Genomic DNA, 27,384 nt, shown 5'->3' with positions numbered 1-27,384 from the left:
AATCAGCATCTTATATGCCACACCTGTCAGGTATATGAATTATCTCGGCAAAGGAGAAATGCTCCTTTGCATTATATATTATATAAATAAATTTGTGCACAGATTTTAAGATAAATAATATTTTTGTGCATGTGGAACGTTTCTGGGATCTTATTTAATCTCATGAAACAAGGGAACACTTTACATGTTGCATTTAGATTTCTGTTCATTATATGTATGTATGCAGTGGATGTTGAACATTTCTAGAGGTAAATGTGTTAAGTTATAGCCATGGTATAAAAGGGATAATAATCTCCGGGCTTTATGCGTTCTATGGAAAATAATGTAACTCCTTCCACGTATTTCATTATTTTCCAGAGAACTCATAGCTCCTCGTTGATTATCCCTTAAATGTAGTCTGAATGTGAGAAACATTATGTAAGAACCTAAAACATTTGAAATTGAAGAAAACCATTTTAGGGGAGATTGCACTATACACCACCTTAAAACACATTGTTGATACAATTACCATAATTAGCTGAAATTTGACATCAGTCCTCCTTTAACAATGCTTACCTACCTATGAAAGCCATTTGAAGTAGACCTAAAGTAATTTGTAGTATGTTTTAGATTACTAAAATGCTATGCAAATTGTCATTCTGATGTGGCATTGACTTCTCAAATGCCTGGTAGAGCCCTGTAATTTCCAAATTAAACCAAGTTTAAAAAAAGATAGGAAGTTCTTATGAGTTGTTATTAATAACATTTAACGTGAAAATATATATTTTTTACATCCAAAAGAGACAGTTAAAGGGTTAATAAACATACAAATCTTTACTTTAGTATGTAATAGCATTTCATCTCCAGCAGTTAGTGTATGTACAACACCAGGTTTCAAAGTTTAACACACACAGCAGGTAGTTTAGGACATAGTTAAAGGAAAGTAGTTCAGCAAGGCATAGTTAACAGAAGGCACTTTATAAAGCCATTTAACACAGTGAAAAACAGCAGTAAAGTAAGGCCATTAAGCTTAGGTCATGTTCATTATGGCACGCAATCGAAAAAAGGTTTTGCATCGGAAAAGTCAAACATTTCTTATTGGACAAGTCCAGGTAGTCCCTCCATGTTCCGTTTGGTGCCTAAAGAACACGACCCAGGTTTATCTCTCTACCAAAACACATACATTTCAACAACAAGCCACACCTTTACTGTGGTTAGGGGATGTGGAGTGCAAAGAAGAGCACTGTACAAATGTGCATAACAACGTAATAGTAATGACACCAAGTCAATATTTGGTCAATTAAGATGTTAATTTTTATTTCCTTCTCTAAAAAGTCCAGGAATGATAGGCATACAGAAATATAGCATTGGAGTGCTGTAAATAAGATGTTAAATATATAATAAAAGGCATCTTTCGGATTCCTTTGCATACAATTTTCTTCAGAAATAATGAACAGTTACCTTCACCATTCAACCAGATTACATTTTATTTTGGAAAACTATGAAAAAGTAAAATCCTTCATCACTTGAACTTGACCATTTCTCGTCATCTATGCCAGTGTGTGCAGGCTTTGGTTCCAACCCAGCACTAACAACAGATTCCACTAAACAAAAGCTTGGCAATTAGTAGATTAGCTGAATCCGATGAATTAGTACAGGGCTGGTGCAAAAACCTGCCTTCCAGGTCTAAGACCTGGTTTCCCAAAAGCATCTTAAGGCTTAGAACCATAGGATCCTATTGTTCTAAGATTAACCTAGCCTTAAGATGCTTTTAGGAAACAGGGCCCAGGACTGAAGAACGCTGATCGGCTGATGGCCTCTTCAGTCAGATTGATTGGCTGTGTTGTGCTGCCCGGGGCAAGGGCATCATATCCTGAGCTGTGAGATGAGGGCACAGAGCGACGTGACGCTCTCCCTCAGTCTGGCGTCCTCTTCCTGTCCCAGGGACACGCCGGCTAGACGGGTTGAACCCGACACCCCCAGGACACAGGGTAGGCTGAGGAACACCTCCGCACCGATACCGCCCCAGCCCTGAAACACACACGGGGAGAAACTCAATAGCATACTCCTCTTGCTCTCTTTTCTTACCTCCTTCTCAAAACCAATTGGAGGAGAAGGTCAGCGAGGACGAACCTCTGGCTCTCATATCCAATGGGTTTTGAGAAGGAGACAAGAAGGATGGGAGGAGTATGCAATTGAGATCTTCCCAGGGAAACGGATAGGGACACAAAACTTAACACAGGTACAGGATGCGGCACAGAGCACAAGATGAGAAACATGACAGCAGTGCATTTTGGTCAGGAAACCCTCTATATACACATCTCCTTGAGCTGAGGTGTATATAGTAAAGTGTGGTTTCTCGAGGGATCTAGATTGCATGCAACAAAAAATGCTTTTTATACATTTTGCAATGGAAAGCAAAAATAAGCTTTTCTCATTGGACAAGCCCAGGTAGTCCCTCCCCGTTTCAGTCAGTCTGTGTGTAACTGATGTGAAATGGCTAGCTAGTTAGCGGGGTGCGCGCTAATAGCGTTTCAATCGGTGACGTCACTCGCTCTGAGACCTTGAAGTAGTTGTTCCCCTTGCTCTGCAAGGGCAGCGGCATTTGGGAAGCGATGCATAACGATGCTTCGAGAGTGGCTGTTGTCTGTGTGTGCAGAGGGTCCCTGGTTCGGGGCGGGGAGAGGGACGGAAGCAATACTGCTACATGTGCAGCTGTGTTACCTGTGCCAGTGTGGAGACAGAGTGAGTCTTCCTCTGGTCCACTAGGATACTGTGGGTGATGTCAGCGATAGACAGACCCACGGACCAGGAGCGTTGGCCACGGCCCTTCAGCATCTCAAACGCCCTGCACAAAACAGGAAACTGGTCAACGGCCCATTCGGTTAGAGTAGGAAACTATTCACACCCCTTGACTTTTTCCACACAGTGGGATTAAAATGTATTTAATTTATTTTCAACGATCTACACAAAATACTCTGTCAAAGTGAAAGAGAAATTCGAACATATAATTTAAATCATGAAAAATAAAACACTTATCTCAATTAGATAAGTATTCAACCCCCCGATTCAATACATGTTAGAATCACCTTTGGTAGCGATTACAGCTGTAAGTCTTTAAGAGCTTTCCACACCTGGATAGTGCAACATTTGCCCATTATTTTCAAATTGGTTGTTGATCATTGCAAAACAGCCATTTAAGTCTTGCCATAGATTTAAGCCAATATAAGTAAAAAAATTCTCTGCCACTGAGGAACATTCAACACTTTTGCTAAGCAACTCCAATGGCCTTGTGTTTTAGGTTATTGTCCTGCTGAAAGGTGAATTAATCTCCCAATGTTTATTTATTTATTTTACCTTTATTTAACTAGGCAAGTCACTTAAGAACAAATTCTTATTTTCAATGGACGGCCTAGGAACAGTGGGTTAACTGCCTGTTCAGGGGCAGAACGACAGATGTGTACCTTGTCAGCTCGGGGATTTGAACTTGCAACCTTTCGGTTACTAGTCCAATGCTCTAACCACTCTCCTACTGCCCAAAAAAACATCTGGTGGAAAGGAGACTGAACCAGGTTCTTCTCTAGGATTTTGCCTGTGCTTGGCTCTATTACGTTTATGTTTATCCTGAAACTCCCCAGTCCTTAACGATTACAAGCATACCCATAACATGATGCACCCACCACTATGCTTGAAAATATGGAGTGGTACTCAGTAATGTATTTTATTGGATTTGTGTGTTTTTGGGATTTGACTCAAACATACCACTTTGTATTCAGGACAAAAAGTGAATTGCATTACCTCATTTTTTGAACCATTACTTTAGTGCCTTGTTGCAAACAGGATGCATGTTCTGGAAAATTGTATTTACAGGCTTCCTTCTTTTCACTCTATCAATTATGATAGCATTGTGGAGTAACTACAGTGTTGTTGATCCATCAGTTGTTTTCGCCAATCACAGCCATACAACTCTAACGGTTTTAAAGTCACCATTGGACTCATGGTGAAATCCCTGAGCGGTTTCCTTCCTCTCTGGCAACTGAGTTAGGAAGAACGCCTGTATCTTGTAATGAATGGGTGTATTGATACGCCATCCAAAGTGATATTTAATGCCTGTTTTTTAAAATCTTGGTTTCATCAGACCAGAGAATCTTGTTTCTTGTCCTTTAGGTGCCTTTTGCCAAACTCCAAGCGGGCTGTCATGTGCCGTTGACTGAGAAGTGGCTTCCCTATGGCCACTACCATACAGTCCTGATTTGTGGAGTGCTGCAGAGATGGTTGTCCTTCTGGAAGGTTCTCCCATCTCCACAGAGGAACACTGGAGATCTATCAGAGTTACCATCAGGTTCTTGTTTTGGTACCCTTTCCCAGATGTCTGCCTCGACACAATCCTGTCTCGGAGCTCTACGGACAATTCCTTCAACCTCGTGGCTTGGTTTTTGCTCTAATATGCACTGTCAACTATGGGACCTTATATAGACAGGTGTGTGCCTTTCCAAATCATGTCCAATCAATTTAATTTACTACAGGTGGACTCCAATCAAGTTGTAGAAACATCTCAAGGATGATCAATGGAAACAGGATGCAACTGAGCTCAATTTTGAGTCTCATAGCAAAGGGTCTGAATACTTATGTAAAAACCTGTTTTTGCTTTGTCATTATGGGGTACTGTGTGTAGATTGAGGGGAAAAACATATTTCATCCATTTTATAATAAGGCTGTAACGTAACAAAATGTGGAAAAAGTCAAGGGGTCTGAATAGTTTACAAATGTACTGTATAGGGGAACAATGTGCAGTATTAGAATACAGTTGCACTCTGCCCTAGACACTGATATGAGGTCCGCTATATCATTGTTCCGTCTTCTTTTTTATATTAAGATTGGGTGAGCTGATCCTAGATCTGTGCCTGCGGGCAACATGTATCCGGAACACCTTCAGTCAGTGTGATGCCATTTTGGGTCATAGTCACGCCAGTCTCCGGGGAAAGTTCTTGGCAGTGCTCTGAGGGATAAAGACCTCGTTGTTGTTTTTGTTACTTACCTGTCTAACAGAGGTTTGGTAGCTTTGGATCTGGGTGCGATCTCTGGATGTTGGTGGCCAGCCCCCATCAAAATGTTACTCAACACAGGGACTGCAACACAAAAACAGATTGTGAGTGTTATAGAAATCCCATTAATATCCAGAGATATTGCATTAAATGGCTCCTGTGCTACACAGAGAGTAATAACAAACATTCACTTCATCCACAACATCAGATACTGCAAGTAGATACTGCCTTGGTAGTTTGGTATGCAATGTTTCCCCTATATTCATTTAGCGGCAGTAGGCCACTGCTTCTAAATAGTTTCCACCAATCCCAAAAAAAGGATTACAAAAAAATAAATAATTGGGGGAGATCCAGGGTGGTAAAATGTTTTCAGTGCAATATGCAGAAATGGAGGAGCAATTTCCTGGTAGCTAAAATTCCAATAGTTCGCCTAATTTCAGTTTGTGACAATAAAGCAATGTGTAGAGAATCATTTTACCATCTAAACCACTGACATACATTTTCAGTTGTGTATAGTTGCCGTACAAAACCGAAAGTAAAAGATGCAAAAACTAAACAGAAATAGCGCACATAAGAACAGATTTACAGTTTCTTAGACTGGCTTTCAATGAGAGTGACAGACCTACAACTAAAATGTCTGAATTTGGTCAGGTTGTCCAAAAAGTGACATAATGCAGCTAGCTATAAATTACTAAAACCACAAAGGATGTAGAAATGATAATGTAGCTAAATATCTATATTTTTATAAGATCATTTTGAGCACTAACAATGACCAAAATAAAACTAGACAGTCAGGGAGAATCTAGCATAAGAATACAGCATAAGCCTTGGCAAAATGTGTACAAATTAGCTTTAAAAAACGCAAAATGTTGTCATTGCGGCCAAGAGTAGGGCCTCTAACATTTGGTCTGAAACTTTGCCACCACTACTGAAAGAAATCCTCAGACCTGTCTCCATCTTACCCTTGTTGTCTGAGAGTTCTCCTATGACCCAGGCCTGTTTGTGTGTGTTGAGACTGATGTCCAGGACGTGACAGAGACGTTCAGAGTCCAGGTTACACCCCGCCCCGATCACCCTGGATGGTGGCAGGCCGCTCTGTCTCCACGCCACATGGGCCATGATGTCCACTGTCAGATATATTAGAACAGAGGGTTTATGAAATTTTGGCCGATATTTTTTGTGGACAGTAAATCATACACCAATGCCAATATGAGATTTGATCACAATTTTTCTGTATTTCCCATGACACTTCTAGTTCAGTGCCTTCTTCTGCTTTTGACTGGTAGGTGTGTGTGTGTGTGTGTGTGTGTGTGTGTGTGTGTGTGTGTGTGTGTGTGTGTGTGTGTGTGTGTGTGTGTGTGTTCGGACCTGGCTGCGAGGCAATGAGCAGCACAGTGTTGGGGCTAAGGCGGACCAGGCCTGGGATAATGCCCCGGTACATGTCCACGTTGGTCTGGACCACGCTCACGTACGACTGCTCGTTGCTCCACGCGTTCGCCGTCACCACGATCACACTGGAGTCGGCAGACGCCGACAGGTCTATCATTGGAAAACAAACAGTTCTTCAACAAAAGTAGAGTATCTTAAGGCCCCATTGTAACACACGTTTTTTGGGAAAGTGGTAGCCCCAGCGTTGATAGTCATCCCTTTAATAAACATCCCTTTTGAAGAAGGACCTGCACGCTCCAACATACAGTGGCTTGTGAAAGTATTCACCCCCCTTGGCATTTTTCCTATTTTGTTGCCTTACAACCTGAAATTAAAATATATATTTTTTTTTTTTTGGGGGGGGGGGGGGGGGTTTATCATTTGATTTACACAACCTACCACTTTGAAGATGCAAAAAAAAAAAAAAAAAGAAAACAAGAAATAAGACAATAAAAAAACAGAACACCTGAGCATGCATAACTATTCACCCCCCCAAAGTCAATACTTTGTGGAGACACCTTTTGCAGCAATTACAGCTACAAGTCTCTTGGGGTATGTCTCTATAAGCTTGGCACATCTAGCCACTGGGAGCCACCATTATCCAAGGCAAAACTGCTCCAACTCCTACAAGTTGGATGGGTTCCGCTGGTGTATAGATATCTTTACGCCATACCATAGATTCTCAATTGGATTGACATCTGGGCTTTGACTAGGCCATTCCAAGACATCTATCTACATGTTTCTCCTTAAACCACTTGAATGTTGCTTTAGCAGTATGCTTAGGGTCATTGTCCTGCTGGAAGGTGAACCTCCGTCCCAGTCTCAAATCTCTGGAAGACTGAAACAGGTTTCCCTCAATAATTTCTCTATACTTAGTGCCATCCATCATTCCTTCAATTCTGACCAGTTTCCCAGCCCCTGCTGATGAAAAACATCCCCACAGCATGATGCTGTTGGTGTTCACGGGGTGATGAGAGGTGTTGGGTTTGCACCAGACATAGCATTTTCCTTGATGGCCAAAAAGTTCAATTTTAGTCTCATCTGACCAGAGTACCTTCTTCCATATGTTCGGGGAATCTCCCACATGCCTTTTGGCATTTTTTTCTTTAAGCAATGGCTTTTTTCTGGCCACTCTTCCCTAAAGCTCTGTGGAGTGTACGGCTTAAAGTGGTCCTATGGACAGATACTCCAATCTCTGCTGTGGAGCTTTGCAGCTCTTTCAGGGTTATCTTTGGTTTCTTTGTTGCCTCTGATTAATTCCCTCCTTGCCTGGTCCGTGAGTTTTGGTGGGCAGGCCTCTCTTGGCAGATTTGTCGTGGTGCCATATTCTTTCCATTTTTTAATAATGGATTTAATGGTGCTCTGTGGGATGTTTCAGATATTTTTATAACCCAATCCTGATCTGTCCACAACTTTGTTCCTGACCTGTTTGGAGAGCTCCTTGGTCTTCATGGAGCCCATTGCTTAGTGGTGTTGTAGACTCTGGGGCCTTTCCGAACAGGTTTATATATACTGAGATCATATGACACAGATTGCACACAGGTGGACTTTATTTAAATAATTGTGTGACTTCTGAAGGTAATTGGTTGCACCAGATCTTAATTATAGCAAAGGGGGTGAATACATATGCACGCACCACTTTTTTTTAACACAATACAATTTTCAGTCAAATATTTGGCAAACTGTGTTATAAATAATTTCTTATTTTTTATAAAGTGATTTGAGCTTTAAAATTAAAACATCAGTCCTAAAATGGTTTATGTCAAGCCTATAATGAACACCACACATTGGCTATTGTAGGGGATATCATAGAAGTCAACACCTATATCCATGTGGAAATGTTATGGCATTTTCTCAATTGGTTTTGTTGATAGGCCCCTCTGATAGGACTACATTATGCTCAAATAACAACAATAGCCTATTGATCACTGTGAAACTAATTTAAAGCAGGTGTAGCCTGTGTTCACAATTAATGCGTGCTGGAAGTTGCACAGAATGCTTGCAATATTTAAGTTCCCGCTCAAGACCTGAAATTTGCTCAGTGCCAATTTTTTGGGAGGGAACGTTAGATGTAAATCAGTGGTCCAAACTAGTGACTATATACTTAGGCTGAGGTTTAGATGAATAGGTCAGGCTTAGTTTACAGTTCACTGCTGCTTTACTGGGTAAAAGTAGTGTCTAATAAGTTTATGGGAGATGTACCTTTAGATACCTCCACCTTCGGTAAGTTGAAAATCTCTAGATCCATGCTACCACCTTTGGTGGAGCTCTCAGCTACGTCAATGAAGACTAGTCTATCCACTTTACCCTATAAAGCAAAGAGGGAGAGAGAACATAATATGTGAACTCTTCACTGTTATGAAGGATACATGGGATAGAAATGGCGATCAATACTCAAAACACATCCTTTAGACACAACAGTGATTAAGAAAGGCTTGTTACATCAATGTACCTGGGTCGTGTTAATATGGCACCAAAAGCAAGAAAACAGACAAACAGGGCGACCTATAATTGTTTGTCAAGTAGGTTTAAATACATTTCACTTCAAAAATCAGCCTTTGATTCTGCTTTGTGACAAAATGTGCAATCTTTTGGAGGGAGGGCAAAGTGCAGACTGATAAGTACTACATGGACTTGTCCAATAAGAAACACAAATTTAAATTTCTCGTCACAAAAGGTTTCCTGTTGCATGCCCTAATGAACACGACCCGGTTTTAACACTTGAGTGTCAAAGCAAAAAAAGGCAGTCATACTTTTGCCAAAATGCTCATCACTGATGCCATTCCCAAGTCTCCGCCCCCAATGACTGTGACTTTGTTGATTAAATGATCGTGATGCTGTACTCCACCTGTGATAGGAGGACATGGTTTGAGTTAGAGCCAGGGGTGTTAACGTCAGGTGAAATATTTAGCTTCAGAATTTACTAAACAGAGATTACGCTTTTCCCAGTTCTACATGACAGACAATCAGATATGTTCTAAATTATACATTTCAATCTAAACATTCTGCAATTTACCACATCATCACTAGAGAAAGCTGGCTTGGCTATTGATGGCAAACTATCAGACCCAGCCACAGCTTAATCTGGAGTTTACGTTGTCGGTTTCTGGTGAATATCAAAACGCTAAGTTGTAGGTGACAGGATTCATTGAATGAAGAAATACACTTTGGAAATAATTGTAATATAAAGCAGTCATGTGTTATCCTCTGGGCCCAAATATAGCCTTACCTTTTTAAACCCAATGAACCATTCAGCAAGTGGCATGCATTCTGGCAGTATATGTCCAGAAAGTATGTCCACAGATTAAACCTAATTCTGGTCTGAAAAGCATGCTCAATGGAGAATCTCCATTGAAAGTTGTTTTAAACCCAGGGCCCATATCCACAAAGCTTCTCAGAAAAAGGTTCTAGGAATCCTGTTAAAAAACAACAATGTTTTTTCTCGCAGCTCAGAGGAGGTTTTAGGATGAGGTTAAGACACTGTTCAGACAAAGAGTAAAATCAATTCATAAAAAGTTTCTCAGCTCGTAATCATGACAGTTTGAGGTACAGCAAAAGATGGTGAAGCTGCTCGTTGACATTGTTGCAAATGGAGAATAATAATAATAATAATAATAATAATAATAATAATAATAATGAGGCAACACGCTTTAGACAAAAGGTTTGATAGAATTTTCACGACACAATCACTTTGCCAAGTCTGAATTTCTGCCTAATGTTGGCATGCAAAACCTTTTTTTAACCAATTCGGATGTGGATTTTTGATCATATAACTGTTATAGCAAACACACTCGTCACTTTAACAACTCAAATCGATCAAGTCACTTCCCGATAATGTTGCATAAAACGTTTGAAAGATCGATCATTTTAATCTAACATGAAGCTCTAGATGCCTTAAATGGCCCAATTCTTATAGGCATATCCAATAAGGGATCATTTTATTATGTGATATTGCGCTCCAAAAGGGATAACATGTTGGTTAATTAAATAATCTAAAGAAAAATGTGTTTATTTATTACCTTAGTGGATATAATTATTTAGGCATATCATGTGAAGTAGGCCTCATGTGAAATCAGTCAAAAGCACAAGAGATACTGTTGCATGTAGGTAGATTATTTATGGATTGATCATATACACTACCGGTCAAAAGTTTTAGAACACCTACTCATTCAAGGGTTTTTCTTTATTTTTTACTATTTTCTAAATTGTAGACTAATAGTGAAGACATCAAAACTACAAAATAACACACATGGAATCATGAGGTAAGCAAAAAGGTGTTAAATAATAATAATATATTTTTTTTTATATTTTAGATTCTTCTAAGTAGCCACCCTTTGCACACTCTTGGCATTCTCTCAACCAGCTTCACCTGGAATGCTTTTCCAACAGTCTTGAAGGACTTCCCACATATATTGAGCACTTGTTGGCTGCTTTTCCTTCACTCTGCGGTCCGACATCCCAAACCATCTCAATTTGGTTGAGGTCGGGGGATTGTGGAGGCCAGGTCATCTGATGCAGCACTCCATCACTCTCATTTTTGGTAAATTAGCCCTTAGACAGCCTGGAGGTGTGTTGGGTAATTGTCCTGTTGAAAAATAAATGATAGTCCCACTAAGCGCAAACCAGATGGGATGGCATTTCGCTGCAGAATGCTGTGGTAGATATGCTGGTTAAGTGTGCCTTGAATTCTAAATAAATCAGACAGTGTCACCAGCAAAGCACCCCCACACCATAACTTCTCACCCATGCTTTACGGTTGGAAATACACATGCGGAGATCAACCGTTCTCCCACACCGCGTCTCATAAAGACACGGCGGTTGGAACCAAAAATCTCTAAGTTGGACTCCAGACCAAAGGACACATTTCCACCAGTCTATAATCCATTGCTCGTGTTTCTTGGCACAAGCAAGTCTCTTATTATTATTGGTGTCCTTTAGTAGTGGTTTCTTTGCAGCAATTTGAACATGAAGGCCTGATTCACAGTCTCCTCTGAACAGTTGATGTTGAGATGTGTCTGTTACTTGAACTCTGTGAAGCATTTATTTGGGCTGCAATTTCTGAGCCTGGTAACTCTAATGAACTTATCCTCTGCAGCAGAGGTAACTCTGGGTCTTCCATTCCTGTTCTCATGAGAGCTAGTTCCATCATAGCGCTTGATGGTTTTTGCGACTGCACTTAAAACATTTATTTCACCTTTATTTAACCAGGTAGGCCAGTTGCGAACAAGTTCTCATTTACAACTGCGACCTGGCCAAGATAAAGTAAAGCAGTGTGACAAAAAACAACACAGAGTTACACATAGGATAAACAAAAGTACAGTCAATAACACAATAGAAAAATCTATATACAGTGTGTGCAAATGGAGTAAGAAGGTAAGGCAATAAATAGGCCATAGTAACGAAGTAATTACAATTTAGCAAATTAACACTGGAGTGATAGATGTGCAGATGAAGATGTGCAAGTAGAAAAACTGGTGTGCAAAAGAGCAAAAAAGTCAACAAAAACAATATGGGGATGAGGTAGGTAGTTGGGTGGGCTCTTTACAGATGGGCTATGTACAGCTGCAGCGATCAGGTCGCAGTGGTGGGTGGTATATAGGGTGAAAAAACGGATGGCACTGTGATAGACTGCATCCAATTTTCTGAGTAGAGTGTTGGAGGCTATTTTGTAAATGACATCATCGAAGTCGAGGATCGGTAGGATAGTCCGTTTTACGAGGGTATGTTTGGCAGCGTGAGTGAAGGAGGCTTTGTTGCGAAATAGGAAGTCGATTCTAGATTTAATTTTGGATTGGAGATGCTTAATATGAGACTGGAAGGAGAGTTTACAGTCTAGCCAGACACCTAGGTATTTGTAGTTGGGTTAGTCAGAACCATCCAGAGTGGTGATGCTAGTCGGGCGGGCACATCCATCACTTCAGTGTTAATTTGCTACAGTGTCCCAGAACTTTTTGGAGTTAGAGCTACAGGATGCAAAATTCTGTTTGAAAAAGCTGGCCTTTGCTTTCCTAACTGACTGTGTGTATTGGATCCTGACTTCCCTGAAAAGTTGCATATCGCGGGGACTATTCGATGCTAGTGCAATACGCCACAGGATGTTTTTGTGCTGGTTGAGGGCAGTCAGGCCTGGAATTAACCAAGGACTATATCTGTTCTCAGTTCTACATTTTTTGAAAGGGGCATGCTTATTTAAGATGGTGAGGAAAGTACTTTAAAAGAACAAACGGGCACCCTCAACTGACGGGATGAGGTCAATATCCTTCCAGGATACCAGGATACCTGGGCCAGGCCCACTCGCAACAGTGTTTTAGGGAGCGTTTCAAGAAACTTTCAAAGTTCTTGACATTATCCAGATTGGCTGTCATTTCTCTTCGCTTATTTGAGACGTTCTTGCCATAATATGGACTTGGTCTTTTACCAAATATGATTTTCTTCTGTATACTACCTTGTCACAAAACAACCGGTTGGTTCAAATGCATTAAAGGAAATACATTTCACAAATTAACTTAAACTCTCTTGGGTAGGGGGCAGTATTTTGACGTCCGAATGAAAAGCGTGCCCAAAGTAAACTGCCTGTTACTCAGGCCCAGAAGCAAGGATATGCATATAATTGGTCGTTTTGGATAGAAAACACTCTAAAGGTTCTAAAACTGTTAAAATTATGTCTGTGAGTATAACAGAACTGATATGGCAGGCGAAACCCCGATGACAAACCATCCCCTCAAAAATATTCAGCCTACCACTATTTTCAATGGCTATTGTCCCACCTGCCCATAAGAAGTTAATTCAGTCTACCCCCTCCTTTTTCGAACATTCTGTTAAAAATCACGCAACATTTCAGCGTCCTGCTACTCATGCCAGGAATATAGTATATGCATATGATTAGTATGTGTGGATAGAAAACACTCTGAAGTTTCTAAAACTGGTTAAATCACGGCTGTGACTATAACAGAGCGTGTGTTTCATCGAAAAGCGCAAGAAAAACTGGTCACTGAAAACTGAAAAAAATATCCATGCGCCACTTGCATGTATTGTTTAAGGGACACCAAATTAAATAGGGCCGAGATTGCAATTCCTACAGCTTCCACACGATGTAGCCAAAAACGTCATTTTCATTGACAAAAATCCTTTGTGTAATGACAAATAGATCCTTCATTCCGTCCAGCATTCAGCAATCGATTTTGGAAGAGAGAAAAAGGGACATTGTTTTCTTGAGTAGCTGCTATTGAATACAGATCGCCCAGTGATCAATTTGATCGCTTATTAACGTTTACAAATACCTAAAGTCGGGTTACAAAAGTAGGTTGAAGTGTTTTGTCAAAGAATATAGGCAACTTATATAATTTTTAAAAATGACGTTGCGTGTTGGAAGAGAGCTTTTTTCCTGAACCAGACAAATGGATATTTTGGGCATACATGGACGGATTTAAATCGGGAAAAAGACCCAATTGTGATGTTTATGGAACATATAGGAGTGCCAACAAAGAATATCATCAAAGGTAATGAATGTTTTATATATTATTTCTGCGTTTTGTGTCATTTTGTTTACGTCCCCTTCAGGTATATTGGGGTGTTGCATGCTATCAGATAATAGCTTCTCATGCTTTTGCCGAAAAGCATTTTAAAAATCTGACTTGTTGGCTAGATTCACAACGAGTGTAGCTTTAATTCAATACCCTGCATGTGTGTTTTAATGAACGTTTGAGTTTTAACGAGTACATTTAGCATTTAGCGTAGCGCATTTGCATTTCCAGGTGTCTAGATGAGACGTCTGCGTCTCAAGTAGGATCAAGAGGTTTTAACAAGGCACATCTGTTAATTGAAATGCATTCCAGGTGACTACCTCATGAAGCTGGTTGAGAGAATACCAAGAGTGTGCAAAACTGTCATCAAGGCAAAGGGTGGCTACTATAAAATATATTTTGATTAGTTTAACACTTTTTTAGTTACTTCATAGTTTGTCTTCATTATTATTCTACATTGTAGAAAATAGTAAAAAGAAAAGAAAAACCCTTGAAATGAGTAGGTGTTCTAAAAATTCTGACCGGTAGTGTGGAAATATCAAAACAACTCCAAAGCAATTGCATGTGTAACAGGAACCACTGACTCGCTAGCTTTTTTATTATAAAAGACACCGCTTAAACTCTGACGCCCTCTGGTGGCATTTTGTAAACTACGCATAATATTGTATACTACATTTCAAAAACAATGCGACTACTACAGAGCCCAAAATAGAGCATGCCAAAAAACCCTGAAATGTAGTTTGTTTTTTCAGGAGACGTCCCACTAATTTTCCCCATGTTGGGGAATAAGATATTTTTAAGTCTAGGTTTGAAATAAAATGTCTCCAATTACTGTTCCAAAATGATTTAAAATATATATTTTCCATAGAAAGACGTTTTAAAAGTGCAGGCCTTGTGCAACACAACGTTAATATAGTTGTGATTTTATTAGTTTTCATTTGAATTATTTAAAGATTTTATTCAGTTTCGTTTCAGTTTTCAGATCCACTTTACAATAGTTTATTTAGTTAAAGGTTTTATAAAAACATGTCTATATTATTTTGTTTTAGTTTTGGTGTTGGACTAAAAGTTGCCAATGCGTGGGAGGTTAGGAGCCATTTAGTTGCTGTATAGTTAGTGTTTTTTGGGATGTCACTTCTTGACACTGTGGGCAGCAGGCATAAGGTGATTGGCCTGGTCATAGGTTAGGTTTAAAAGGTAGACTCAGGGAGATGGTGTATATGCACAAAGTAAACAGTAGTAGTGGGTCAATTTCCGCAACAACCAGGAGTGTTGAAGCGCAAGGCTAAACTTCAGGGGCTGGTTTTACGGACACATCCGTGTAGTCTTTCAATCAAGATTCTCCGTTGAGCATGCTTTTTAGTCCAAGACTAGGCTTAACTGATGTGGTCATGTGGTCATCAACTGATGTGGTCATCCTGTCTGGGTTGTGCCGTGGCGGAGGTCTTTGTGGGCTATACTCAGCCTTGTCTCAGGATGGTAAGTTGGTGGTTGAAGATATCCCTCTAGTGGTGTGGGGGCTGTGCTTTGGCAAAGTGGGTGGGGTTATATCCTTCCTGTTTGGCCCTGTCTGGGGGTGTCCTCGGAGTGGGCCACAGTGTCTCCTGACCCCTCCTGTCTCAGCCTCCAGTATTTATGCTGCAGTAGTTTATGTGTCGGGGGGCTACGGTCAGTTTGTTATATCTGGAGTACTTCTGTCCTATTCGGTGTCCTGTGTGAATCTAAGTGTGCGTTCTCTAATTCTCTCCTTCTCTCTTTCTCTCTCTCGGAGGACCTGAGCCCTAGGACCATGCCCCAGGACTACCTGACATGATGACTCCTTGCTGTCCCCAGTCCACCTGACTGTGCTGCTGCTCCAGTTTCAACTATTCTGCCTTATTATTATTATTCGACCATGCTGGTCATTTATGAACATTTGAACATCTTGACCATGTTTTGTTATAATCTCCACCCGGCACAGCCAGAAGAGGACTGGCCACCCCACATAGCCTGGTTCCTCTCTAGGTTTCTTCCTAGGTTTTGGCCTTTCTAGGGAGTTTTTCCTAGCCACCGTGCTTCTACACCTGCATTGCTTGCTGTTTGGGGTTTTAGGCTGGGTTTCTGTACAGCACTTTGAGATATCAGCTGATGTACGAAGGGCTATATAAATACATTTGATTGATTTGATTTAATCTGTGTCCATGACACCATCCCTATATCAACATTTTTTACCTTTGTAACATTTAATCTGTTTTGGTCCCCTAGCTATTATGTTGTAGCTGTGTGAAGTGCACCCGAGCACATGCACAGATACTCTGTGTGACTGTGTGAGAACAAAGTCTTGTATTGTGCTAATCTCAATGGGTGGATTGTTTTGTCAAGTCGCCTTTCAAACTGTGTTGCATTCTGGGGATAAAAATTGTCCGACTTGCACCTACATGTTGACTGCATGAACTTTACAAAAATCACGTGATCAAAAGGTCATGACATTTTGACTGCAGTCCACTGCAAGTTACTGCAGTTGCTCTTCATCCTGCAGGGGTGATAACATGGTAGGCACAGCTTGTCCCATTAATCAATCGCAAAATTGTAGGATTAGCTGACTACAAAACAAACATTTTAGATAATATAGAGAATCTGGAACTATTGATTGATCAGCATTTTGATATGCTCGAAAAAGAAACGGATACGTCGAAGTGAACAAGAGAAGACCTTTCCTCGAGTTCTGCGAGCAAAACTGAAGGGAAGCCGCCGTCTAAATTCAACATTGGAGGGTGACGTTTTTATAACTATGTCTCCAGAAGATAGAGCATGAGCGAGCATTTAAAAAAACTGGATCTATCGCCTGGGCTACTGGGGGAGGTTGAGGCCTTAAAAAACAGGAATGGATTACAGTAATTAAATGGAAGAAATACAGGCAGAAATAAGACATTGAAAACTACCGTGGACTCCCTACAAGACACTACAGAAAGGCTGCGGTTTTGATAAAACAATGAAAGTTGAATTACGTGATCTAAAGTGCAGAAGTATGAAAAATAATATTGTTATAATGGGAATAAAGGAAGATGAAAACAAACTCAGTCAACGGAGGTAAAAAATATCAAGGTGTTCATGAAACATAATATCAAGATGACGGACGAACAATTGATTTTCAAAGGGCTCACCGTTTCGATGGCAGAGTAGAGGGAAGGCCCTGTCCGATCATAACTATGCTAACCCACTAAAAAAGAAAAATTGCCTTGTTACAACATGGTAGGGAATTGAAGAACACCCCATTCTCTACTCATGAACAATTTCCCCATGAATTAGTGGAGCGAAGACGTGCCCTGTACCCCACTTTCAAAAGGCTCCGAGCAGATAAGCAGAACGTTTATTTATATGGAAACAACCAAATGTTCAAGGACTCGAAGATTACAACGTGGCTGTGAGTGATAGCTACTTCCTGTTGAAGTAGTCCCCGATACATATTTGCACCGCATTACAGTACAAATATGCAAATATGGATTCATTTGTTTTTCACCTCCAATTTTTTTTTTGCACAAACAACTTAAAATTATTTTTACTAAGTTTGGATTTATGGTAATGCAGAACAGGTATGATGAACTTAACATTTTTCTATTCGTGCAATATGGAACTGTGGACTATATGGACTTAATATCAGGTTTTGATTTAGGGGAAGGCAAAGATGGGTAAGGCTGACCTTTTTTCTTTATGATTCTTTTCTTTATTTAATTTGACGATTGTACATTAGAAATACCAATGGTGTTTTTTGTTTGTTTGATATGGCCTAATTGTAGAGGTCGGGTATATTATGACTTAAAAGCTGTTAAATAGTGCGGCCCTTGTTTCGCCGATGTGAATCTGAATTATTAGCTTAAGATAAAACTTAATAAATATGAATAGATTTATATAATTAAAAACCTGCCTAGGTTCTCTATTGGAATAGGCCTATACGATCCTAAATTAATTGGTGTTATTACCGTAAAAAAAATAGCGTTTACCAATAAAATGGGCGGATGGTGAAGTAGACATACTTGGTATAACATCTAAAAAATAAAAAAATATTATTTTTTTAAAAAAATTATATATATATATATATATATATATATATATATATATATATATATATATATATATATATATATATATATATATATATATATATATATATATATATATATATATATATATATATATATATATATATATATATATATATATAAACTTACCACAATTAATTTCAATAGAAAGTTAGCAAAAATAGATAAGATTCTGCAACCATGGAGAGGTAAAAAAGTTGTCTATTTGAGGAAAAATCCCATTGATTAACTCTTTGGTCCTATCAGTTTACTTACTTACTAATGGCACTGCCTACTCCAGATGACTCGTTTTTTAAATCATGCTAAGCCAGACAAAATTAAACGAGCCTATTTATATAATGAATATGAGTTTGGGAGGGGGGGGGGGCAACAATTTTTTTATATTAAAGCTTTAAAACCTCTCACTAAAAACTCATACATAAGTTATATTTAATAATCTACTGGAGAACCATTTTGGGTTTAAGAACAGCATATCCTCTGTTAAAAAAATGGCCTTTATAAGGATTACAACTTCACATTTCAGACAAATTGAAAATGGCATTTTGTTTAAAGTATCACCCTTTCTTAAAACAAGCCATACAAAGCTGGTTACAATTTCAGTTTTATCCTCCAGAAAAGAGAGAACAAATATTACAGCAAATGCTATGGTTAAATTCAAATAAACTGATTAATAAAAAAAGTTTTTTTTTTAATGGTATTATATTTATTAATGATACTATGAAATGAAACGGAGGCGTTACAGTTGAAGTCGGAAGTTAACATACACCTTAGCCAAATACATTTAAAGTCTGTTTTTCACAATTCCTGACATTTAATCCTAGTAGAAATTCCCTGTCTTAGGTCAGTTAGGATCACCACTTTATTTTAATAATGTGAAATGTCAGAATAATAGTAGAGAGAATGATTTCAGCTTTTATTTATTTCATTACATTCCCAGTGGGTCAGAAGTTTACATAGACTCAATTAGTATTTGGTTGCGTTGCCTTTATTGTTTAACTTGGGTTAAACGTTTTGGGTAGCCTTCCATAATAACGTGGGTGAATGTTGGCCCATTCCTCCTGACAGAGCTGGTGTAACTGAGTCAGGTTTGTAGGCCTCCTTGCTCACACATGCTTTTTCAGTTCTGCCCACAAATTTTCTATGGGATTGAGGTCAGGGCTTTGTGATGGCCACTCCAATACCTTGACTTTGTTGTCCTTAAGCCATTTTGCCACAACTTTGGAAGTATGCTTGGGTGTCATTGTCCATTTGGAAGATCCATTTGTGACCAAGCTTTAACTTGATGTCTAGAAATATTCACACAATTTTCTTTCCTCATGATGCCATCCATTTTGTGAAGTGCACCAGTCCCTCCTGCAGCAAAGCACCGCCACAACATGATGCTGCCACCCACATGCTTCATGGTTGGGATGGTGTTCTTTAGCTTGCAAGCATCCCCCTTTTTCCTCCAAACATAACAATGGTCATTATGGCCAAACAGTTCTATATTTGTTCCATCAGACCAGAGGACAATACTCCAAAAAGTACGATTTTTGTTACTATGTGCAGTTGCAAACCGTTGTCTGGCTTTTTTATGGCGGTTTTGGACCAGTGGCTTCTTCCTTGCTGAGCTGCCTTTCAGGTTATATCGATACAGGACTTCTTTTACTGTGGATATAGATACTTTTGTACCCGTTTCCTCCAACATCTTCACAAGGTCCTTTGCTGTTGTTCTGGGATTGATTTGCACTTTTCGCACCAAAGTATGTTCATCTCTAGGATACAGAACACGTCTCCTTCCTGAGCGGTATGACGGCTGCGTGGTCTCATGGTGTTTATACTTGCATACTATTGTTTGTACAGATGAACGTGGTACCTTCGGGTGTTTGGAAATTGCTCCCAAGGATGACTTGTGGAGGTCTACAATTTTTTTCTGAGGTCTTGGCTGATTTCTTTTGATTTTCCCATGATGTCAAGCAAAGAGGCACTGACTTTGAAGGTAAGCCTTGAAATACATCCACAGGTACACCTCCAATTGACTCAAATTATGTCAATTAGCCTATCAGAAGCTTCTAAAGCCATGACATTTTCTGGAATTTTCCAAGCTGTTTAAAGGCACAATCAACTTAGTGTATGTAAACTTCTGACCCACTGGAATTGTGATACAGTGAAATAATCTGTCTGTAAACAATTGTTGGAAAAATTACATGTCATGCACAAAGTAGATGTCCTAACCCACAGTTTAACAAGAAATGTGTGGAGTGATTGAAAAATGAGTATTAATGACTCCAACCTAAGTGTATGTAAACTTCGACTTCAACTGTATGTCACATACGCAGTTATCGAAAATATATGGGAATATCTGCTCAATTCAAACTTACAACCGATTGATCGCAGCACTACCACAAAAATGGAGGCGGCAAGTGGAAAAGGTAGGCAACTTGTTTTCCTGCCATATATTAAAGATACAAATTGGCTGACAGGAACTGGCATAAATAGAAAAATATACCAGTTCCATGTGAGGACAAAAATGTTGACGGCTGCGCCATACAGGTTGCAAAATAAATGGGAAGAGATTTGCAATGTACCAATTCCATGGCATATGGTTTATGCCAAAAACTACTCTTGATTCAACACTTAGTTGTTCAATTTAAATTATTATATACAATTCTTGCCGCCAACAGAATGATATATATATATATATATATATATATATATATATATATATATATATATATATATATATATATATATATATATATATATATATATATATATATATATATATATAGGGCATACAACTATCTCAGCTCTGTAGATTTTGCTGTGATGAGACAGAATCAATAGATCATTTATTCTGGTATTGCCCCTATGTAGCTTGTTTCTGGTCACAGGTTCAGGAAAGGTTAAAAAAATAAAAATAATAATCACAACATGCACTTAAAATGAACCTTACAAATAGCAGTGTTGGGCGATTTGGAAAGCCATTGTCAGTCAATAAGGTTTTCATCTTTAGCTCACAATCTGTGGAAACTATACACTTAGAAATGTTTTTAAAAAAGTATATAAAACATCACATTTGAAAAATATGGCATATGGAAACCAAACGAGGGTGTTCTATAGTGATTGGTGGGATGGGCTGAGAGGCGGGATTACAGAGCTTATGTTTGTTAATGTATTATTGTTATGTGACTGCTTTATATAAAAGTACCATGTTTGTAAAATGTTCATTTTTGTAACAAAAAAAGTTGTAAAAAAAACGAAAAGATATTTGTCACCGAAGAGGGGAGGGGTTAATATTTTTTTTTATAAAGTTCATCCTGCAGCCATCCCCCGCATTATGGGAAGCTCTATTGTGAACCAATCATGAGGGATGTTTTTGTTTAACCCACGCGAATGTGACCAAAGACATTTTTATTTGCCAAGATTTGTGTAATGGATATATACAAATACATGTGTTATGAGGCTCTCACTTCTTGATTGTACAATGCACATATTATATTATGAGTTCCGTACAATGTGTGATATGGGGAGAATGTTTATTTCAACATCATAAAGAAAACCTTTTTTTTTTTAAACAATGAGAACTGACTTTCGGCTTTCACCTCCCTCAACCTTTCGGCTGCTTTAGCGCTGTGTTTTACACATGGGAAATTGTTAAGCGTGAATCAAGAATGCTCCACCACCCAAAGGACATCCAGCCAACTTGACTCAACCGTGGGACGCAATTGAGTCAACATGGATCAGCATCCCTTTGGAATGCTTTCGACACCTTGTAGAGTCCACGCCTAGGGCTGTGGAGGTCACTACATTTGTCAGCAGGTGATTGTCAAGCAAATAACTGTTGGTCTCACTGTAATTAACTGTTAATTAGCAAACATATTTAGCATTTCCTGGCTTCCAAACACTGATGCAGACATTTGGAACATCTACATTTTAAAAAGTCTAATAAATCCATGTAATATAGCCTACACCTTCACAATAAATCCATTATTTATATTAGACAGGTCTAAAGAAGCATGATGTGAATAAAATGTAGTCTATTTCAGAAGTAAAGAATAGCATACTCTTGAGTTGTCCTTATGTTAGGTCCTGATCTGGCTGTGGGCTACACTAGTTTTCATTTAGCAGACAAGATTAGCTAAGAATTGCGTGGCATTATTTTATAGTATTAAGAATACAATTGAACAAAGCTGAATAAAATAGAAAGGATATTTTCTCCAAACGATTTGAAGAAGTGTGCACATGCGGCTATGCTGTGATGAGCGGTTAACAAAGAAATAGGTACTCCTATATACTTAAGAGTTAAATGTAACTTTAGTTATTCTACAAATGTTGGGCTACATGTTTTGATTTTTAATACATTGATGATGCGACTAATGATGATTTGAAAAGAGAGTTCTGATTTGTTTTTTTGCGCAGGCTATACACTTCATCAGTCTCAAATTTCACAGCAGCATCCCCTTTGTGGCCATAATGCACCCCCCCAAAAAATCCATGCTTTTGCTGCCAGTGGCCATTGTGCCCAAAGTGCTGTATTGTGCCCTTCTCCCTGAGTGCTGCTTGCTCCGAAGCACCTCTCACTCACATGGCTCTCCATCACGTAATCGGGTCTTTCTCACAGGCTACAAGCGAAGACAGACATTCGCCACTGCTCTTAAACCATTTAATCTGTGTCCAGCAAACCAGGCAAGTTAATCTAGTCTATATACCCACCTTCATTGATCTTCAGGTTGGAAACGAAGGCCAGCAGCACATTGGGGTCTCTGTTGTCTCCTGTGGACTTGGTGCCCAGCGGAGGCTCCTCCTCAAACTGGGAGATCATCTCAGCCAGGAGACCTACTACAGACGACTTGGGCTGAAGAGGAAGACACACAGCTTAACAATGGGAGAGAGAGGATGCGTCAATGTCATGGTCAATGACATGAGAATTTACTCCATCAAAAATGCTTCATCAAAGAATGAATAACATGACACTCGCACAAATTTGCTACATTTGAGGTGGAGCTGAAAAATGAAAGTCACACTCGACGTGACTTCCATATGTATTGTCCATACTACATCTTTTCTTGATTCCTCACATCCTCTCCTTTCTCAAAACACATTGGAGAAGAAGCCCAGAGGGCAGTAAGGTAGAGAAGGATTGTTACATTACAGCCTTACTCTAAAATTGATTAAATTATTTTTTTCTTAATCTACACACAAAACCCCAGAATGGTGAAAACAGGTTTAGACATTTTTGCAAATGTATTACAAATAAAAAACGTTTTATATAGTATTCAGACCCTTTGCTATGAATGAGACTCGAAATTGAGCTCCGGTGCATCCTGTTTCCATTGATCATCCTTGAGATGTTTCTACAACTTGATTGGAGTCCACCTGTGGTAAATTCAATTGATTGGACATGATTTGGAAAGGCACACACTTGTCTATATAAGGTCCCCACAGTTGACAGTGCATGTCAGAGAAATGTAGAGCTCCATGACAGGATTGTGTCGAGGCACAGATCTGGGAAAGGGTACCAAAACATTTCTGCAGCATTTGAGGTCCCCAAGAACACAGTGGCCTCCATCATTCTTAAATGGAATTTTGGAACCAACAAGACTCTTCCTAGTGTTTTCCGCCCGGCCAAACTGAGCAATCGGGAAAGAAGGGCCTTGGTCCAAGAACCCGATGGTCACTCTGAGAGAGCTCCAGAGTTCCTCTGTGGAGATGGGATAACCTTCCAGAAGGACAACCATCTCTGCAGCACTCCAACAAATCAGGCCTTAATGGTAAAGGGGCCAAACGGAAGCCACTCCTCAGTACTGAATGCCAAGCGTCACGTCTAGAGGAAACCAGGCACCTCTCATCACCTGGCCAATAGCATCCCTACGGTGAAGCATGGTGGTGCCAGCATCATGATGTGGGGATATTTTTCAGTGGCAGGGACTGAGAGACTAGCCAGGACTGAGGGAAAGATGAAAGGAGCAAAGTACAGAGAGATCCTTGATGAAAACCTGCTTCACAGCGCTCAGGACTTCAGACTGGGGCGAAGGTTCACCTTCCAACTGGACCATGACCCTAAATAGCACACAGCCAAGACAACGCAGGAGTGGCTTTGGGACAAGTCTCTGAATGTCCTCGAGCGGCCCTGCCAGCGCCGGACTTGAACCCGATCCAACATCTCTGGAGAGACCTGAAAATAGCTGTGCAGCGATGCTCCCCATCCAACCTTACAGAGCTTGAGAGGATCTGCAGAGAATAAATGGGTGAAACTCCCCAAATACAGGTATGCCAAGCTTTGTTGCGTCATACCCAAGAAGACTCCAGGCTGTAATCGTTGCAAAAGGTGCTTCAACAAAGTACTGAGTAAAGGGTCTTAATACATATGTAAATGTGATTTCAGTTTTTATTTTTTATACATTTGCCAAACATTTAACCTGTTTTTGCTTTGTCGTTATGGGTTATTGTGTGTAGATTGATGAGGGGAGAAACTATTTAATAAATTTTAGAATAAGGCTAACGTAACAAAAGTGAAGGGGTCTGAATACTTTCTGAATGCACTGTACATGCAATAGTATCTCTTGCGCTTTTGATAATGATTTCACAAGGCCTAAGGCATTTGGAGCAAAACATCACATTGTACAAATGTGTCTAAATTGGGCAATTAAAGGCATCTAAGGCTTATACTGAACAAAAATATAAAAATGAAACAATTAAAATGTTTACTGTTTCTGTTCATATAAGGAAATCAGTCAATTGAAAATAAATGTATTAGGCCCTAATGTATGGATTTCTCATGACTGGGCAGGGGCGCAGCTATGACCATCCATTTGGGCGCCAGGCCCAGCCTATGAGAATTAGTTTTTCCTCACAAAAGGGCTTTATTACAGACCAAAATACTCCTCAGTTTCATCAGCTGTCCGGTTGGCTGGTCTCAGACAATCCTACAGGTGAAGAAGCCGGATGTGGAGGTCCAGGGCTGGCGTGGTTACACGTGGTCTGCGGTTGTGAGGCCGGTTGGACATACTGCCAAATTCTCTAAAACAGCATTAGAGGCGGCTTATGGTAGAGAAATTAACATTCAATTCTCTGGTAACAGCTCTGATTCCTCATAACTTAACATCTGTGGCATTGTGTTGTGCGACACAATTGCACATTTTAGAGTGGCCTTTGTGTCACCAGCACAAGGTGCACCTGTGTAATGATCATGCTGTTTAATCAGTTTCTTTATATGCCACCCCTGTCAGGTGGATGGATTATCTTGGCAAAGGAGAAATGCTCACTAACAGGGATGTAAACAAATTTGCACACAAAATTTGAGCTAAAAAAGCTTTTTGTGCATACGGAAAATTTCTGCAATATTTTATTTTAAAATGTGTTCGATGTGAATTAGTTTGTGAATGTGTTTGTGTTCGATGAAAATTAGACCTTTCAAACGTTGTATGCAACGTTATCGGCAAGTGACTTGATGCCTACAGTTGTAAAGCGATTTAGAATTGTTAAAAAGGGAGTGAAGAGTGTGTTGATAATAATGGCAATTATTGTAAAAATTATTTTAACATCCATCAGAATTGGTTAAAGGTTATGCATGCCAACATAACATACTATATAATTAAGAGTAGGCAAAGTGATCGTGATATTCAGGCGAAAATTATTTCAAATTTTTACTGCAACATTTGACGTACAGTAATTTACCGTGGATGTCTGAAGCAACACCTGCTATGGTATTCACAGCTGCCAATGCCTCATCGCGATTAGTGTCATCACTATCTTGCGGTCCCTCAAACTGTTGTGATTACCAGCTGAGAAACTTTTATGAGTTGATTTTACTCCTGGCTCAGAGTTTGTATGGGCAGTGTCTTATCATCATAAAACCTACTCTGAGCTGGGAGTTTGTCTTAGAACAAGTTTTAAAACAGAATTCCTAAGATCTTTTCAGAGATGCTTGGTGGATACGGGCCCAGGTCTTGGTCAGCATGGATTGCCTTTCTGTCAAGAGAAACAACAGTGATCAACTCTCACAGATGTATCTCTGTAGTAGAGCCTCCTCTTACATGGTCCCAATTGTGGAGGCTTGGGAGGTAGATGCGTCCTCTGGCGTCCACGTGCTTCCCCTCCCTGATGACCATGTTGGTGGTAGGCCTCAGCAAGCAGATAGGGGGGGTGAAGGGGAAGGAGTCCATCAGCCACAGCAGGATGGGCAGGTTGTATGAATGGCCTGGGAATTATACAGCATGGAATACAGAACTTACTGTACATTAACTGTAAAGCCATCTAACTTTGATAAGCATTGAGCATTGTTCAGCTACAATCAGTCAGTACTTGGGTTGACAATAACAGTGGTAGTGTTGAACCTAGGTAGTGGATGGAGAAACTCAAGGTAACTCAGTTCACGCTAGATACATGTTTTGCATTAGGGTTTAACGATTTACCCACGGCATTCATTAGGCCTTTACCCTCAAACTTTAACACTAAAATGTTAGATAAGGCTCACCTTCATATTTCACCGGTATGTTGCCAATCAACTTCAGCAGATCTTTTTGGGTGCCGTCACTGAAAGCTTAGAAGAAACGGGTGATTTTTTTTAATGGACAGATACAGGAACAGTCTGTCCAATCAAACTCTTCACAGGGCCATTAGGTGATCATTCTGATGAAGCCAACGTACTGTATGTGCCAGCTACTGGTTTCATCGCGGGATGAATCCGGTGAACTTTCTGCAGCTCCTCAATAGCAACATCACGAAACTTGTACTGAATATAATAATAAAAAAATATGACATGATGCGATTTAGTTGCCTAGTTAGCTAGCTAGATACAGAACAATGTTAAGTAATGACAATGAAATGGAGACAACTGAATTTCATGGAAACGTCACTTGTGGTCTATTTACTTCAGACTTCCTTTAGGGGCCTGAGCAGCCTGCAATAAAGCTGGTTTAACCGGTAGTTAGCTGATCAAATTGACAATAGTATGAGTAACGTTAGGGGGTATCTAAACAAACACTAGCCAGCTAGTCACACAAAACGAACTAAGATTGAAAGAAGGATAGAACTTTGACACAAACCCTTGACAGTATCTTCTGTATTGCTTCGGGGCTGAGATCCATGGTTTACCATCTGTTGATTAATGTGTAGTGAAGGAATAAGGTTTTGTGATCTGAATCAACCCAAACTAGCTTTAAATAACTTGACAGCAAAACACAAACTTCCGCAATGTAAAAAGGGGCGTCATTACCAGGTACGGAAAGCCGAAGGGAAGTTCTATCTCAGCACCTCAATTACATTTTTCAGAACAGTAATCTGAAGCAAAGCTTTCAACATTGTAATTTAAATCCACAACCAGTCTGTTTGTGTGAAGAATCAAAG

At 39.6% G+C, this 27,384-nt stretch overlaps 1 protein-coding gene across 1 annotated transcript; it reads right to left on the bottom strand.

The window, feature by feature from the left end:
• Nucleotides 1–1,270: 1,270 nt before the first annotated feature.
• Nucleotides 1,271–27,257, bottom strand: uevld (UEV and lactate/malate dehyrogenase domains). The gene is made up of 12 exons (XM_036949756.1): nt 27,084–27,257; nt 26,686–26,770; nt 26,513–26,578; nt 26,073–26,236; nt 22,750–22,891; nt 9,206–9,300; nt 8,655–8,760; nt 6,393–6,563; nt 5,987–6,151; nt 5,018–5,108; nt 2,704–2,827; nt 1,271–2,010 (listed from the first exon to the last, which is right to left on the bottom strand). The coding sequence occupies exons 1-12, from the start codon at nt 27,123–27,125 to the stop codon at nt 1,846–1,848; spliced, it is 1,416 nt and encodes a 471-aa protein (XP_036805651.1). The 5' UTR covers nt 27,126–27,257; the 3' UTR covers nt 1,271–1,845.
• Nucleotides 27,258–27,384: the final 127 nt, after the last annotated feature.

Source organism: Oncorhynchus mykiss, chromosome 2 (assembly GCF_013265735.2).
Source record: "Oncorhynchus mykiss isolate Arlee chromosome 2, USDA_OmykA_1.1, whole genome shotgun sequence".
Taxonomy (NCBI): domain Eukaryota; kingdom Metazoa; phylum Chordata; class Actinopteri; order Salmoniformes; family Salmonidae; genus Oncorhynchus; species Oncorhynchus mykiss.
Note: the sequence above shows the minus strand (reverse complement) of the source record. Positions and strands in the feature narration are given on the sequence as shown.